The sequence below is a fragment of the Dipodomys merriami genome, unplaced genomic scaffold (genome assembly GCF_024711535.1).
Source record: "Dipodomys merriami isolate MVZ:Mamm:240054 unplaced genomic scaffold, mDipMer1.0.p SCAF_1, whole genome shotgun sequence".
In the NCBI taxonomy this organism is placed as follows: domain Eukaryota; kingdom Metazoa; phylum Chordata; class Mammalia; order Rodentia; family Heteromyidae; genus Dipodomys; species Dipodomys merriami.
In genome coordinates this window covers 23,695,829-23,714,174 of record NW_027202270.1, presented here as the reverse complement: position 1 = coordinate 23,714,174, position 18,346 = coordinate 23,695,829, and the positions used below count along the sequence as shown (strand labels likewise).

General features: G+C 36.8%; 1 protein-coding gene across 1 annotated transcript in view; it reads left to right on the top strand.

Annotated features, from left to right (window-relative positions):
* The window catches only part of Cps1 (carbamoyl-phosphate synthase 1), a 111,804-nt gene that overhangs the window by 71,907 nt on the left and 21,551 nt on the right, over positions 1-18,346 (top strand). The window contains exons 23-30 of the mRNA XM_070017828.1: positions 168-233; positions 639-702; positions 2,750-2,931; positions 7,753-7,947; positions 8,370-8,437; positions 10,261-10,336; positions 15,512-15,589; positions 18,066-18,173. Coding sequence (XP_069873929.1) covers positions 168-233; positions 639-702; positions 2,750-2,931; positions 7,753-7,947; positions 8,370-8,437; positions 10,261-10,336; positions 15,512-15,589; positions 18,066-18,173 — 837 coding nt within the window. The remainder of the gene's footprint in view (positions 1-167; positions 234-638; positions 703-2,749; positions 2,932-7,752; positions 7,948-8,369; positions 8,438-10,260; positions 10,337-15,511; positions 15,590-18,065; positions 18,174-18,346) is intronic.

The window sequence follows — 18,346 nt, the reverse complement described above, 5'->3', positions numbered from 1 at the left end:
GTGGCAGAGCACTAGCCTTGAGCTGAAGGGCTGAGGGACAGTGCCCAGACCTAGAGTTCAAGCTCCATGACCTCCCCGCCCGAATAATAATAAATAAAAATAAAAAAATAAAAAATTGGCAACACAGATCAATTTTTCATTAATTAATTTTAAATTTTCTTTTACAGATTGATACACTGGCTGCAGAATACCCATCAGTAACAAATTACCTGTATGTTACCTACAATGGTCAGGTAGGAACAGCTAATATACCATTGAGAGCTCTGATTCAGAAGATGTCCCCACGTAAAGTAGTGCTTATTTTTTTTTAAATCTTGATTATCTAGTAGACTTGGTAACAAAATATCATTGTATGGGGCCGATGTAATGAACTTGCATACTCAGTCTTTTAAAAACTGTCTTAAGATAATGAAACAAAGCCTATGAAAAGACAATTAGGTCCACAAGCATAGAATCATACTGTGTTCTCTTGACTGTTTCAAGTATGTATCTCAGTCTATGTTTCACTTCTTTGCACTGTGGGTTCCCTGAGACAGGCATGCCAAAGAGTAAGAATGACAAAAACACATTTAACATAGGACACATGGTTTAGTTGCATGGGAAAATAACACATGATGATTTCTACTTCTTCCCTTCAGGAACATGATGTCAAGTTTGATGACCATGGCCTGATGGTACTGGGCTGTGGTCCATATCACATTGGTAAGTGATGTCTTGCATTTGCATGGGACTTTATACCATCTATTAGTAAATGTAATTCTGTTATTCCAAGAACTATGTAAAACATATGCTGTTATATTAAATGCTTTATTTAAAAATTAGGAAACTGAAGTTCAGAGAAATACCTCAAAGCTTTATACCTAGTTAGTCGTAGGAGTGGGATTCCAACACAAATCTCAGCTATATATTCTGCTTCTTCCATTTCACCATCTCACTTTTAAAAATATTTTCATCCTACTTTACTGATTTTTATATCTCAATATTCTACAACTAAGATTGGGAATTAAGCTCTTACTATCTCTTGTCTAATGTAAGTTTTTCATGAATTTACATGTACTCAAGACCTTCTACAACAGCTAAAGATTAAATTGTATTGCAGATACAATCTCTGCTAACATGATTTCTGTTTACAGCAGATGTACAGTTTGCCTCTTTGGCAGGTAGAGAATTTTACAGTCTAATTAAAACATACTCATAAGATTGTGACATTTTCTCCCTAGCCAATTAAGAAGAGATATTTAATAATGACTCAAGCTCTATTACAGTAACAAAGTGTTTGTCAAATGGACAGTGATATTAATCAATAAGTACATTTTATATCTAATCCCTGCATGACATTATGGAATATCTTATTGAAATGTATAAAACTAGAGTTGTACATATGTAACTAGAGTTTTTTTTTACCAATAACTCAATAGTTCAAAATATAGATAGTTTACCAGTCTTTGGTCCAATATTGAAGTTGGTTAAAACTGTTACCTATATCTTTAATACCTTAGATGGTTACTTCTTTTATTGCTGTTATTATAACAAATTTCCCCAAACTTGGAATTTATGAAGAACAGAAATTTATTTTTTCCCTGTTCTGCAGGAGTCCAAAATCAAGGGACCAGCAGGTTCATTTGTCTGGTGAGGGCTAGATCTCACCTTCCAAGATCACATCTTAAAACTTGTGTCCTTTGGAGGAATATTGTGTTCTCTAATGGCAGAAGGAAGAAAGGCATGCACACGTGCGTGCACACACATACACATACACACACACACACAATGAACTTACCTCCAAGGCTCTATAATAACAGCATTAATCTATACGGGCCCACCTCTTAAAGGGCTTAGACTTCCAAAATTCACACATGTGAATTTTGACTCATTTAGACCATAGCAGTTATGCTATGACTTTTATTCTAAGCACCTTTACCAGCATCTACCCTTGTTTTCTGTGGACCTTGTATTCTTCATTTTCAAACTTAATTTATGTAAGAATTTTTCTGTATTATATGTGGCCCAGGGAAAACTAGCTGAGGTGATAATCAAATGCATGTTTATATGATAGTGAGAATGAACTTGCTACTATTTGGTTAACATATTTTTACAAGAATTTCTAGCGGTTCGTGTCGTAGGACTTTGAACAGAGGTGATATTGAGGCATTTAGCCCATTTGTGTGTTTAAAATGAAGTCATAGGTCACTCACTATGAATGCAGAGGTCTTGCCAGGATTCAAAGATGTGCTTTGAAAGGAAAATACTTTTTAGTCGATAAAAGTATGTCCCCTTACGGATCACTCACTGGGTTTAGTCCTCAAACACTAACTAGGCCTAAACACTAGATTAAAAACTAGGACTAAACAAAAAGCCAAAGATTCTAGCCCTGACTTAATTCTTTCTGTATTTTGAAGTCAATGTGTTGACTTGTTATTTCTTTTAAGTCAGTGGGTTTTTTTTTATTATTTAAATGATCAGTCATAACACTGGTTTTCTGACGGTTTCAAATATGGAGATGACCTAGTTCAGAAATTACCATAAAGCACGAAGCCAACATTTTATGATTAAGTCCCTATTTTTTTCAATCAATTTGTCTGCAATTTGCAGGGGATGGGTTGGTGGGGCGGGGTGGGGGGGGGCGGTAGGTGTTGTATTGAGAGCCAGTAGCTGCCTTAAGATGGACCAGTTGGTGATATATTTCAGCTTCTGTTTGTGTTGTAACTTCATGCTTTTCTTACCTGTTTGCCTAACCTCATTATCTCTGCAGGCAGCAGTGTGGAATTTGACTGGTGTGCTGTCTCCAGTATCCGCACACTGCGTCAACTTGGCAAGAAGACTGTGGTAGTGAATTGTAATCCTGAGACCGTGAGCACTGACTTCGATGAGTGTGACAAACTGTACTTTGAAGAGCTGTCTTTAGAGAGAATCCTAGACATCTACCAACAGGAGGTAAAAACAGAAAAAAGAATTACCTATTCAATAGGTACTTTGCATACCTGTATTCATGTATAATTTCATATCCTAATTCCCCTTAGGGGAAAGAACTTCCAGTGTCTCACTGCCTGTGTTTGTAGTGGAACTCTGAGAGAAATCATTCACTTAGTTTCAGATGCTTGAGGTCTTGGCACAGAATGATTGTTTCATATAACATTTCCCCTTTCTATTGTAGTGAAAACTCCTTTTAACATGTTATGGCCATATATTCCCTAATACAAGATGGTCTCTCAATAAATATTTTCAGAATTATTTGATTCCTCATCTACATACATATAAATAGACCATGTGATATGATTCAATGATGGATAGTACCTGGATAAATAAATCCAGTTGTTCACCAGGAATCATTCAGTTCCTTGTTCTGTCAGATGACAGTGTAAGCCTTCCATTTGTGATCAGAGAGAGAATCCTGAGTGCTTTTGGTTCTATTCTGGCATTCTCTTACAGCTTCTCCTCTATCGTCATGTGAATATAATTGAGTGTACATTTACTGTGGATTGGTCAGAACAGGTTATCTTACAGTGATCGAAATAACTACTGTCCAGCAGCTTTGCCTTCAATATCATTCTAGCTAATTCCTTACCACAGATCTGTTTCAAAATTCATATTTTCCCTTGATTCCTTTCAAGACTTACTGTTTGAAAAGTTATATAAACAAAATTATTTTTCTTCTATTAGCTGGCCAAAATTTAGGACTCATTTCTGAACTCTTTCTGTATTGGTTTATTTATAGACTGAATTTGTGCCAGGTGTGGTGGCTTGTGTTTGTAGTCCCAGCTACATAGGTGGCTGGGGCTGAAAAATCATTTAAGGTTAGCCTGGGCAAAATAATAAGATTCAGTCTCAACACAAGCAAGTAATGCAAACAAAAACACAAACAAAAGTCAATTTAATCTAAAAATTCCAGGGAACATGTCTTATACCTTTTGATATCCCTGTCTGGCATGGAAAGTCTTTTGCTGATTTTACAGTGCATACTCTGCTTGACTGTATCAGGTTAAAATGCAATCTGCTTCATGGTTGAATTATATCAGTCCTGTATTGTACACATATGTATGCAATAGCACGTTTGTAACACAAAGAGTTAAATGAATGAATTAATTATAAGCATTAATTAGTGATAAGTTCATTAGGGAATGCACTGCTTTAAAAGAGAACGGGGTTCATTTATAGCATTTGGTTTAATTGTAATTAAATATAATCCTAAGGTTCTGCCTAAAATGTAAAACATGTGGTACTAAATGCAAATTAGTAAAACATGAAGCATGATGCTTCTCATTGGCAGATGTATAAATAGTGTAATTTTGTAAATCAGAAATCACCCATGAAATTGCAAATGCCTGGGCTACTTTTAATGAGGCAAGTGCTATTTGTATTAGTAAGATGAATTTTCCTACAATGCATTTTGCCTGAAATACAGCTTTTTATTATGGCTGACCAGTAGTTAAGAGAAGTTAAGATGTTCTCAAGTAAATTTTAATTTTCTTTTAATTCTTCAGTGTTTTCAAGTAAATTTTTAGTGTGATTGCAACTGGAATGTTTTTCTGAAATATTCTTGTGTGAACTTAGCGATATCATTAAAAAATAAAGTAGTTCAGTGGTAGAGAACTTGCTTCCCATCATTTTAGGCGTCTTCTGCATTATTAGAATATCTTAAAATATTTTAGTTATCTAGGGAACTGATACTTGATTGTCACTTTCTTTTTTCAGAACTAGGGTTTGAACCAAAGGTTATTTTTCTTGCTAGGCAAGTGCTCTACCATTTGATCCATGTCTCCAGTCTGAACATTAGACGATTTTATTGAATACATTACTTAGAACTATTTAGACATGGTGATTATTACAGTGATGATGATGGTGATTTCTCTGATTGTGGTACCAGGTTCCTGTCCCTATGTCTTTACAAGTTCTGTGTTTGGAAGTAAGGAAACTTGTAGATTAGATTCTTTTATGCAACTGTCTTTTATTAATCTCATCATCAAACATATTTTCATGCTGAATTCTTTTATTGTGATTGGCAAAACCTGCACTGGCATCATGTTTTTTATTTGTACCATTCCTGCAAACATGATTTATCTTCCCAATGATGATCTATAGTTCTGGAGGTCAATGTTGATAATTTGGTTTCACACTGAAAGTTTTTCTGTTCACTACTTTTCCAAAGAATAGCTCTTATCTGATCTTATAACATTAAGTACCTTAAAATCAGCTAGAAAAGTATGGTAGCCTTATATTCAAATATTTGGTGTATTAGGTGGACACAGCTATTTTTTAGACTATAAAGCTGAGTTCATATACCAACGTTGTATTTGATAATAAGTATAGGCAAGTCGCTTCACCAGTGAGACTCATTTTTTTAGGTATAAAGTAGTTTATCAATAATCACCTGAAAATGATATTGTGAGCGCCAAAATATGTAATATAGAATATATAATAAATTTTCCAATAGTGTAGCAGCAACTACCATTTGCTTGCTTTCAAAGTTGTTGATTTCATAGAAAATGGCAATTAATTTAATAGAGCTACTTTAAAAATTATTGCTATGTTTGTTAATACAGCTAGTTTTATTCAATTCAATTTTAACCTCCTATTCAGTCCAAATGTCTTCAGCTTTTGCAACTTCTCCCTTAATTTTTAAGCTCTTATTTTGAAACTTTTTGCCTAAGAGACTTTTCTGTAGACATTTAATTGAGGAATTAGTTGTTTTTGTTTTTGTTTTTGGTTGGTCATGGGGCTTGAACTCCGGCCTGGGTGCTGACCCTGAGCTCTTCAGCTCAAGGTAGCACTCTACTATTTGAGCCACAACACCACTCTGCTTTTCTGGTAGTTAATCGGAGATAAGAGTCTCATGGACTTTTCTGCCTGGGCTGACTTTGAGCCTCACTCCTCAGATTTCAGCCTCCTGAATAGATAGGATTACAGGCGCCTGCCACTGGCACCTGGCTAAGAATTAGTTTTTAAGCTCTAAAATCTTAATACTGTTAGATAATGAAAAAAACCCACAATTAATATTATTATAAAGAGGATAATATTTCTAATGGTTTTGAAAAATGTATATTGGACATTTTTCAAAAATGGTAAAGTCATTCAAGCACAATGAAAAACATTGAGAATGGTAGATAATTTTTACATTGCATTTAAGCACACTGTAGGGGGTTTGTTTAGGCAGTACTGTAATTGCTCCCATCATAGAGAAAGCAGCTTCATCCCATATGAGAGTATTTCAGAACAATCATGAATCATGATTACATATAGTTGGCGCATATATATCATACATACCCATTTATATATACACACACATACATCTCTTAGTAATTTTAGTTTCATTAGTAGGTCACTAGGATAAACAATAATTATGTCAATGACATATTCAATATCCTAATTTTTATATTAATAATGATATCTTATTTATAAACTCACACTACAGATAAGACTTTAATGTTGATTACATCATTTAATCTATGGAGCAGCCTTGTGAAATAGGCAGGTGTCATCATCTTAATTTTATAATTGAGAAGGCTGAGCTAAGTGTTGTACAGGGGAACCAAGACAAGACAAGGAAAGGACTTCTACCTGCCCTTTATCACCTCTCATCCTCACTATTAAATCCAACACCAGTCTTAGGAAAGTGTGAATAGGAAAGTGTGAAACTGGATGTGCTAACTTTTTTTTTTCTAACAATATTTATGAGCATGAATTAGTTGTTGTAGATAGTAATTTCATCGTAATATTTATATGCATGAGTATAATGTGCTTTGATGTGATTCACCCCATCATTCTTTCTTAACTACTGTTCCTCCTCCCCTCTTCTGTAACAGGTTTTAGTGGCTTTTGTTATGCTCTTTTCATATACACATATATAGTACACTTTGATCATGTTTTCCCTTCATTATTTTCTCCTTCCCTTCCCTGTCTCACCATCTTCCCAGTTTCCTTTTGCCACCATGTATTGTTGTTGTGCTTATTATTATTGTTGTTATTGTTGTTGTTTGGATCTCCATTTCATATAGGAGCAAAAATTTGATGCTTGTCTTCATTAGCTTTCCTTATGTCACATAACATAATGATTTCCAATTCTTTCCATTTTTATCTTGGAGTTTTCAATGCTAATAGTACATTTGGTTTTAAGTAAGGAAACATATTAATCAAGTATTTGGAATAATGCTAAAGTCTCAGACAATGATTATGAAGAAAGTGCGAAATAAATAGGAATTATGCCCATTTCTGGGTACAAGGTGAAGTACTAAGTCATCAGGAGGATGGTGGGGGTGTAGACTGGGGAAATGAGTAGAGTAGTCTCACTGGATGAGCCAGAAAATCTTAAGGGACTTGACAGTATATCTAGGCCAAATTTGAGTAAGGGAATAACTTGTAGGGTGCTTTAATCTGAAAGCAATGTCTTGTGATATAGAGATACAATACAGGTGTATTAAAAAGAAAAATAATCATTCATTTATAAATTACCACAGTGCCCCAGGAAGGAATTGATGATGTGGAACAAATTTGTTTTTTTTTCCCCCCAAATTGCCATCCATGCAAACGTCTCAATAGGACAGCTTTGTGGAAGTCTTGTATAGTTTGTAATTGCCTGGAAAATCAAAACTAAATTTCTTTGTTTCTAGGCAATGACTCCATATCATTCCTTAACAAGAGAGATGCAAATATCACAATCAAGTTAGGAATTTCCTGTAAGGAAGTGGAGGCTGTGTAGGAGCCATTGTCCATTCTTGATGGAATTATTTCAGTGGTTGGTATTGTGAATATCTTTTCTAGGCTTGTGGTGGCTGCATCATATCTGTTGGGGGTCAGATTCCAAATAACCTGGCAGTCCCTCTGTACAAGAATGGTGTGAAGATCATGGGCACAAGTCCTTTGCAGATCGACAGGGCTGAGGATCGCTCCATTTTCTCTGCTGTCTTGGATGAACTGAAGGTGGCCCAGGCACCATGGAAAGCCGTTAACACTTTGGTATGGAAAGAATCAAGGGTCTCTTTTGAATAGTTTTGAGGGGTCATATTCTGCATGTTTACTACTGGAGGTGTTAACTAGAGAAGGGAGAGAATACCCGCTCTGCTTAGTACACTTAGTGTAAAGTTTTGCTGTAGTATTTCCATGATTGTACTTAAATGCTGATTATAAATAGACAGCAGCATTCTCATTAACATTCAGACAATGAAAAGAAGTTCAAACTATTTCTGAACTAGATTTGATATTTAGAATTAGAAAGGAGGAATTTTATGTATTCCAATGTCCCATTTGCATTTTAATGGAGTCTTTTGAGAGAAAGCATGAAAAGAGTGAGGCTACCCCTTGATCTAAGATATCAGTCTGCATTTTTATGCATGTTTCAAACTATTCATACATCTTCTGTGGTTGTTTCTATTAATTAGAATGAAGCACTGGATTTTGCCAAGTCTGTCGGCTACCCCTGCTTGCTGAGACCTTCTTATGTTTTGAGGTAATATATTAGCTTCCAAAAAAACAATGATTCACGTTTTGGGAGAAACAGAAATACAGACTGTATATTAATAGTATTAGGCTTTGATGATTCAGAGTAATTTGCAACTGCATCTGCAATCACTGTGTCATCATAGAGCAGTTTGAGGACCCATATGTGGGTCTCAGGTTATTGCCTTTTGTTCAGGGAGTAGCAACTGGGAGAGACTACAGCCCTACATTACAAAATTAGTTTATAGGGCTGGGAAGGTGGCTCAGTGGTAGAATGCTTGCCTTGCATGCCAGAGACCCTGGGTTCGATTCCTCAGCACCACAGACGCAAAAAGAAAAAAGCCGGAAGTGGTGCTGTGGCTCAAGTGGTAGAGTGCTAGCCTTGAGCGGAAGAGCTGAGGGACAGCGCCCAGGCCCAGAGTTCAGGCCCCACAACCAGACCCCCCTCCTACCCCCCAAAAAAACAACAAAATTAGTTTATGGTGTTTCCTTGCCAAACTGAGACGTGCCCATATTATGTAGAAAAGAGGACAATTAAAACAAAAATTGGAACATCGTTTGCCAACAGCTATATCCTGGTATTCAGAAGTGAGAGCTTCTCTTTGACAATTTTCAGACCCTTCTGATTGAGCCTTTGTTTTCAAATTTTAAGTTTTTGAGATCAGATATTTTGAACAGATGAAATAAAATGATGGCGAAGAATTTGGGCACTGAGAATCTTTCATATTCAACTTTGAACCTAAGTTCTATCATCAAAGGAGAAGTTGTGAATTATCACTTCCTCTCCTCAGATGTTACCACATGTAAGGAATGATTTTACTGAACAGGGGATAATAAGAGAAATACAATTTTCTGTGCACAATTTGAAAGTGTAAATGGAATTTGAGATGGAATCCTTTAAAATAATGAAAAGTTTCAAATGAGGTGGAAAACTTGCCTTTTTGTTGGTGTGGCTTGTGTAACTATAGTCTGATAATATGTCTTCTTTGAAGAATTAACACAAATTAATTTTAAAAAATGCAAACATTTAAGGAAGCTTGGGGAATAATATATGGCAATCTATATCTTTGTTACATACAGTTCCTTATCCTTTGACTTATCAACAATTGCTCTAGCTTTTCTCTTTTAAACAGATAATGTAATTAATGTTCTTTATGTAGGAAATTAGAATAGAATAGAAAAGCACAGAAAATACTATTTTTTAAAAGGAAGTGGAAAGTAATTTCCTTCCCATTTTTCTTCTCCTTTGTTATTCCACTTTCCCACCCTTCCCACCCCATTTTGAAAATGTCAAAATTCAGCATAAATTGATTCTAGATAGCATTGCTTTGTAAGTATATAGGAAAAAGAACATAGTTGAAAAGTTTCATCAGATAGAGTGTTTTATATTCACAAATGCTATTAAAGGATTAATTCTTTTATGATAGGATGAACCATTTTGTGGTAGAATGATCTGGGTTGGCAACATACTAGTGAATTAAAATAAACTGTTGGTAGTGAACTCTGAAGGAACAGGGCTTGAGAAATGATATTCTGTGCTGAATTTTGTTAAGATTTGAGAACTACCTGGAACAAGGACAGTATTCAAACAGCAAATGAGAAAGAATTACCTTGAGGAAGTATAATTTCTAGGGCCATTCTCAACTTTGGGGGACTTTTACGTTGGGTAATTGTGAAGTAAAACTTCACGCCTGAAATGAAGAAAAAAAAGATTATCTTCTTACTTAGCCCCGTTTAGAACCAAGGATTTACCATCACTCTTCTGAGGAAGAATCCAAGTGTAGTTGCTTTCTCAAGTGGTAAAGTAACCTTTTTTCCGCCCTCTGTTCCCAGTGGGTCTGCCATGAACGTGGTATTCTCAGAGGATGAGATGAAGAGGTTCCTGGAGGAGGCCACAAGGGTCTCTCAGGTAGAGTCCAATTCCCTTACAGTGACTTTTTCTTCCTATTCATTGGGATGTATGCTGCTTTTGCTTGCACTCAAAACTATTGGGATGGTTTTTCTGCTTCCTCACATTGTTGGTTTTTTTTCATGCTTGACTGAGAAATAATAACTGTATTCTTAGGGTTGATGAAACAAGTAGAAAACCAGTCCATGTTTGATCAAAGCAGATTTATATGCTTTTATACTTGTAGAGTACAGAAGGATAAGTATCTGTGTTGTTTAGTTTTACACCATTGTGTTCAACATATTTGAGTGTAATTTAAAGGGAGGAATTATTTAGTATGGCTCACTATGTGAGAGGTGTCAATCCATCATGGAGAGGTGGAGATGGTCAAGAGAGTGGTAAATATCATGACATCCAGGAAACAGAAAAAAGGAGAAATGTCTGTCATGACCTGACTTTACCTTTTTCATTCCAACTTAAATCCAAACTTTCGACATTATTTTACAAACATTCAGGATGGACCTTTGCCACTTAGTTGATTCTGTCTGGAAACAAGCAGAGGTGGGCTTTACTGAGTCAGGTGTCTAACTATAAGCAAGTCAGCAATCAAAATTAGCCATCCTGAGACCATTTCTTGTTAACATGAAACCCAAACACACTTCTTTTAACCATAACAGCTTCCTTCATTGATGCTAAATAGACATCTTGTTCTTGTGAGATAGACACTGGACAGCTTATTTCTGAACTTGTATGTCTCAGTGGGGAAACATTTTTCTTGATGTTTAATTTTCAAAGCCTGAGACTTGTCCTTCATCAACTATGCAACTTTAATAGTAAGTCCCCTTGTTTACCTATTGACTTTCTTTCCTGCTTCATTTTGTCACATTTCATTTGTGAACTAGCAAAAATGTTTATAATTCTTTAGTGACTCCTACCACCTTCCCTCAGTGCTCCTAGCTTTTATTTTCTCCTCTGGTGTTACTATGGAGAGAGCCATTTAAGATTTGCTTAGTGGTGTTATTGATTTGCAGACTTTGTACTGAACAGGAGGAAAGTAATGTTTTCCTTTTAAAAGCTTTCAAAAACCAGTTGAGATTAAAAAAAAGGACAACTGAGAGAAGAGTTTGATGTTAGGCAAGTGGAATTTGGAAGGAGCTGAAGAATGAAATCAGAGGCATTTCGAAGGGGAATAAAAAGCTTGGACTTTTCATAAACATATGAAGCTGGGCCTTTTCCTATATGACTGCTCTACTCTCCAAAGGTGTTTGGGTCATTAAGATAAGGATAAGGAGTGAGAAGAGGCAAAGAGCATAAAAAAAGAAAATCACATAGATTTTGGATTCACATTAGTATGGATGTTAAGGAGTCAATTGGTCTGCTTGAGAGACATGAATAGTCTTCTCTATCCTCTGCCATGTCCTTGTCTCTCCCCATCCCCAGTCTGTGTGTGTTTGTGTGTGTGTGTGTGTGTGTGTGTGTGTGTGTGTGTGTGTGTGTGTGTGTGTGTGTGTGTTTGTGCCAGTCCTGGAGCTTGAACTCCAGGTGTGGTGCTGTGTCAGAACTTTTTATGCTCAAAGCTAGTTCTCTACCACTTGAGCCACAGCTCCACTTCCAGCTCTTTGATGATTAATGGGAGCTACAGTAGGAGCCTCATGGACTTCGGGCTAGTTTTGATCTGTGATCTTCAGATCTCAGTCTTCTGATATATGGGGAAACCCACTGGCACCAGGCCTCTTGTTGATTGTTATTGTTGTTATTGTTGTTTTGTTTCCTTTTCAAAAGCTAACAATTATGCAAACGATTTAAGTGATGAGACAAGTAGTCTTTCCTGCTTATAACACTAAACCTCACAGAATTTCTACTTGGAGGGAGATTAACTTTTTTTAGGACTATGATTAGCCATATAGTATCAACTTTTATTTTTTTTTAACAGATATGTCCTGATTGAACATTTTCTGCTTCAATTCTTCCCATCAAACTATTGCAGAATTTTGGATACTCAGGTGGGCTGGTGGCTCATGCCTGGAATACTTGATACTTAGCAGACTGAGATCTGAGGATCAAGGTTGAAAACCAGCTTGGGCAGGAAAGTCTGTGAGACTCTTATGTCCAATTAACCACCAGAAAAATGGAAGTGGTGCTGTGTAAGTGGTAGAGAGCTAGCCTTGAGCTGAAGAGCTCAGGGACAGCATCCAGGCCCAGAGTTCAAGTCCCACGACTGACCAAAAAAGAAAAATTTTGGATACTCAACATTACACTGTCAATTATTCTGTATATGCTTTCATTTTTACTTAATAGGTAGTATTGTCATTGTTATTATTATAAAAGGATATGTTTGTGGAAAAAAATATATAATATCTATTCCTACATACTTCTTTTGGTAAGGACATTGGATGATGAGCAATAAGCATTGTAATATGGAAAATATAGTGTTCTGAGGGTAGAGTGTAAAAGCCTCCCATGTTCAGTCCTTGGGGAAGAGATTTTTTTATACTGATATGTAATGGTTAATTTATTGTCAACATGAGTAGGAAGAGAGAAACAGTACATTTAAAGGTTTGAAGGTAAGAAGGAGCATATGGTTTCTAGAAATTCACAAAGCGTTTGTTATGTGGCTAGAAAACTAACGTTGACAGTAATTATACTGATTAGTCTGCTGTCATGCAGAGAGTGATTATGGGAAAGTCTAAATTTATGGAAAGAGGTGAGTGAGCTATTGCTATTGCTTTAGGAGAAAGATGGGAGAAAGATGAGGATCAGAATAGTGCAGTAAAAGTGGACAGATGTATTGAGCATGTGCACCAGGGGCAATTAGTAGATGTTAGGGGTTAAGGGTAAAGATGGATAAGATGGATAAAGAATAGCTTCTGAATTTTTGTCCTGACAATGGAGTGGAGAGTAGTAACATTAATTGAGATAAGGGACACTAAAGAGGAAAAGGCTATAAACAAGAAAATCAAATAATTAACCATGTTTGAATTAATTATATAAGTTTTTGAATTAATCTCTAGAAGGTTTTGAGTTTTCCATAAGGACTATAATTGGAAGTGATTTTGAGACAAATATTTTAAACTGGGAACAAGGGTCATGGCTAAGTCTAAAGATGGCTATGGACTTTGGGATAAATAGCTTATCTTTGAATTGAAGCTTTGGGTTCTCAAAAGGAGGAAACAGGAACACCTCAGCCTGACACCAGGAAGTACCATCCTTTGAGGGCTGAGTAAAAAAAGAAAAAAAATCATGGAGGACTCTGCAAAAGAAGCTGGAAATAGTTCCTGGAAATTTGTGTTCTAACCAGAGCAACAACGTATCATGTTGTTCAAAGAATGACATTTATTAAGGTTGGCCAAAGGGTAGCTGCAGTTGTTACCACTCTTCCTCCAAATCCCGATCTGTGGGATGCTTATCCCCCAATTGCCCTGCTAGCTGATTGTACTTCCAGCTCTACTCCTCTGGAAAAGTGCTCTTGAATGAGTGGGAGATTCCTCAGTTCCCCACAGCTTAGGTCCCCCTTCAAAGAGGCAATGGCAAACTGTGCTTCAAGCCAGAGCTTAGCCCTGTGATGTAACTCGTGCCCCAGAGCTTTCCCTGAGCAAGGCTGAAGCCATTCTCCACTAACACCCAGCATTCTCCTGATGGTCCAGCTTGCTTTGTAACTACTCTCTCTGTAAGTGACTACAAGAATTCCCATCTCCAGATTGTTGAGAGACCCTGACTGATTAAGACAGGGGGTAAATGATCTGCGTTTGAATTTATATTGTCATGATTTTGAGAAGGAAAACAACTTATATGTGAGTATCAACAAAGCTCCATTAAACCTGTTCTAGGAAACACTGAATACTTGACAAAAAGGGCAGAAGTAGGAAGAAAAATCATTTTGCCTACTAACAAGTTCTTTGCCAGTTGGCTTTTGAAAAAAAAAAAACAGTAATAAATTTAGTAATTAATTCTTAAAAGGGTGATTATCATTTTTAATTTTTTTAATTCAATTCTATTTGACATGATCTATTAGAGAAGATATGCTGAATTTAACCTACATACATGTAAGATGATGAATTTCCTTAGTTCCTAGAAGGAGTTAGAGAAATATTCAGAGAGAAGTCATCATTTGAAGTACATAAATGGGTACATTGAGATTTGCAAGAGGAACCTAAGGAGAGAACAGGTAGAGGGCATGGGAGAAAGAGGGACAGAAATGAGTAAATACAAGATCTGATAAGAAGCTAGAGGCTCAAGTTGTTGCAGTTCGAGGTGAAGAGGAGGAAGCATCTCAGGGTAGGAGATTGTCCAAACTTCCTCTATTTAATCTGGGCCTGGCAGTGGAGATCAGTTCATGGAAAGCATCCTAGCAACTCTTTTGGGACAATTGATCATGACAACCCCTAAAGGATCTGAAATGGTTGAAAAAAAGAAGAACATGCAGATCAGGCTAAGGAATATTCATTTCAGGGAAAGGATTTCTTCTACTTCTTCTTTTTTTTTTTTTTTTTTCTCGGTTGTGGATCTTGAACTGTGGGCCTAGGCTCTGGCCTCGAGCTCTTCAGCTCAAGGCTAGTGCTCTACTACTTGAGCCACAGCACCACTTCCTGTTTTCTGGTGGTTAATTGGAGATAAGAGTCTCACAGACTTTCCTGCCTAGGCTGGCTTTGAACCAGGATCCTCAGATCTCAGTCTCCTGAGTAGCTAGGATTACAGTCATGAGCTACTGGTGCCCAGCTAAGGATTTCATCTTTATTCCACTATAACCAAAATGCAATGCTGTTCTCCTTCTAAACCTATTCACAATCTTCAGAGACAGAACTGACATCAGCACTTTAGTGCTTGGAAAGAGGAGCGTAGGAAGAGAGAAAGAAGTTGAACTAACAATTATCTATAATTATAGATTAAGTGGAGAAAGTGTCATGATTCCAATAACAGACAAGGAAGTCACTTTCTACTTCTATGTAGCCCCTAAGCCCTTTTCTCTAGCTGGTGGAGAAGGCAATACTTGACATGTCAGAACTCACTTTCCAGTTTGCTACAAGAAAGACCCCTTTTCCTTGTGGTAAACAGAGCATGAACTCATATTTCACGTAATCTGATTAGCCTTAACTTACTCTGAGTAGTGTCCTGATATTTACTGAGAGTACTTGGCTTCTCTATGTTATGCCTGTGTATGCAGCTGAAGCTTTTGATCCTCTGTGTTCTGTTTGACAGGAGCACCCAGTAGTGTTGACAAAATTTATTGAGGGGGCCCGGGAAGTAGAAATGGATGCTGTCGGCAAAGATGGAAGGGTAAGTACCTGCAACCAACTTAAACAGTCAGAGATTGGAATTGTAGAACTTGTAAATGACTTCTACAAAACACGTCTTTGACACTAGTGGAAAAGCTGCTCAGTTTAAAAAAAAAATAGTTCCACAGTGCTGACAATTCAGTTGACATATAATGCATATCATAGTTCCTGTGCTTCATACTGTTAGAACTGAACTTTTCTTTGAGCCGGTCACTGGTGGCTCACGCCTGTAAATCCTAGCTACTCAGGAGGCTGAGATCTGAGGTTCAAAGCCAGTCCAGGCAGGAAAGTCCATGAGACTCTTATCTCCAATAAAAACCACTAGAAAACTGGAAGTGGTGCTGTGGCTCAAGCGGTAGAGCGTTCGCCTTGAGCTGAAGAGCCCAGGGACAGCACCCAAGCACCAGAGTTCAAGCCTCACGACCGACCCCAGAAAAAGAACTTTCTTTGATTTTCAAAATTAATTATCATCGTGTGTGCCTCACTCTTTGGAATAGATTTTTATCTCTCATTTTTTTGTGTGTGTTTCAATGCATATTATAAAAACATCCAATGGTTTTCGTTCTGAAGTTTCTTTCTGAATCTACGGTATTCTTCTCTCTTGATTTCTCCCCTGCCTACCTTTTCACTGGATTAATAAAGGCAAAGCCAATAAGAGTAAGGAGGATAGGATAATAATGTAACAATTCCGCTTACCATATCACATCTGCTATGCTAATGCAATGAGTGCCTCCCACTTCAGGGTGAAATGAATACGCAAAGAAAGTTTTATTCATGTTTGCTGCTTGTGCTTATAATGCATTTGTGATTTATCTCGCAACATCAGAAGTTCTGTCTTGGAGAGTCCTTGTAATTATGTTTGCTTCAAAGAAAAAGTATGCTTTTATTTTCTGTCTTGCAAACACTGTCAGAGATGTTAAATCTTTGACAGATTAGCAGTTTGGAGTAGGATTTTCTTCTTTTTCTTTTTTAACATTTAAATCATTTTTATTGTCTTTAATTAGTTGTGCAAAGGAGTTGTCATTTAATGAAGCAGTTTATGAATACAATGCATCTTGATCAATGGTCACCCCTTCCAATTACTGAAAATATTTTATACTATTTTTATTTTATTTTTAATTTTTTAATATATTCATTGTAAAGGTGATGAACAGGGCGTTACAGTTGTATAAGTAAGGTAGTGAGTTCATTTCCTTTTGATCACTGTTACCCACTCCCTCATTTTCTCCTGATTACCCCTTTCCACTCACTCCTCCCAAGTTGTAAAGTTCATTTCCAGTAAATTGTCTAGTAAGTATCATTGTTGCATTACTTCATCCTTTGTCCTGTTGTTACTACAAAATGAGATAATCTTGAAGCACTATTAGAGATCATCTAGTGTAGTCTCACATTCCTGAAGACATGAATTTTCTTCCCTTCTCTAGAAATCTATTATCTGATACTTTCAAATTCGCTTGTCATGAAGAGCACAAATTACTATAGACTTAGTAAATTACTATAGACTTATTAAATTTCTTTCTTCTTTCTTTCCTTCCTCCTGCTCTTCCTCCTTCCTTCTTTTCTATCTTTTTCTTTCTTTTCTTTTTCTGTGGTACAGGGAATGAAACACAATGACCAGGCTGCAGTGACTGAGCTACCCCCAACTCCCTGAGTTCTTCTAAGTCTTAGGGTTTTATGGGGGAAAGGGCATCTCAGATGTTCTAAGCTTTGCTTTCCTAGCACTCTCATCCCTAACCTCTTCTTTCAGATCACCAATTTCACCTTTCCTTCTGTCACCATTTAAAATATAAAAGACAGGAAACACAAAGCCTGGGCCAGCTTTGAACCATGGTCCTCAGATCTCAGCCTCCTGAGTAGCTAGAATTACAGGTGTGAGCCACTGGCACCCAGCTCCACATGATGTTTTAATTCATTATAAAACACACCACCACCTCCCAGGCTGAGAGTTCAAGCCCCACAACCAACAAAAACAAAACAATAAAACCACAAACAATCAAACAAAAAAACCTAACAAAACTATTTACCCTTTTGCCTCTTTCTAGTCTCTAACTTATTTAATAATATTTGGATCAGATCTTCCATTCTTCTTTCTAGTCTACTTAAGTAATCCCATTGGCATAGACATTCTTTTCTTCTGTTCCTTTTGCCAAATGTTACTGTTTCCTATCTTGTTCTCAAAAGTCAAGTGTGAGTTGGTTTAGTTTTCTTTCTTTCCCATTATTTATACTCATAGTGATCAGTGGAAGAGATGGAAATATTGAGATAGTAAGAGATAATAATAAGAGATAATGAACTCTTCTTGACCGTTTTTAGAGCTCACTTTTCACTGCAGAGTTGGGGAGACAGCGCATTCTTCTCTTTTGTCCTGCTCCTGCCAGGAGCTTAGGAAAGGATCTGGTCAATGCTCAGAATCAAAGTGGTAAGTGAAGGAGTAGCTTCAGTGCCTGAAAACTCTTTCTCAAATCTTTTCTTGGCAGGTCATCTCCCATGCCATCTCTGAACATGTTGAAGATGCTGGAGTCCACTCTGGAGATGCCACTCTGATGTTGCCCACACAGACCATCAGCCAAGGAGCCATTGAAAAGGTCATTATTTATGAATAAACATGGAGAGGGAACAGCAAAGATGAAAATCAGTTAAAAAAATCACCTTTTTTTTTTTTTTTAAACTGAGGTAGTGATGCAGGAAATGCTCCAGGTTAAATTTAGTGAGAGAAAGTTCCTGGTCCTAGTCAGCTGAGTCATTTAAAGATGATTTC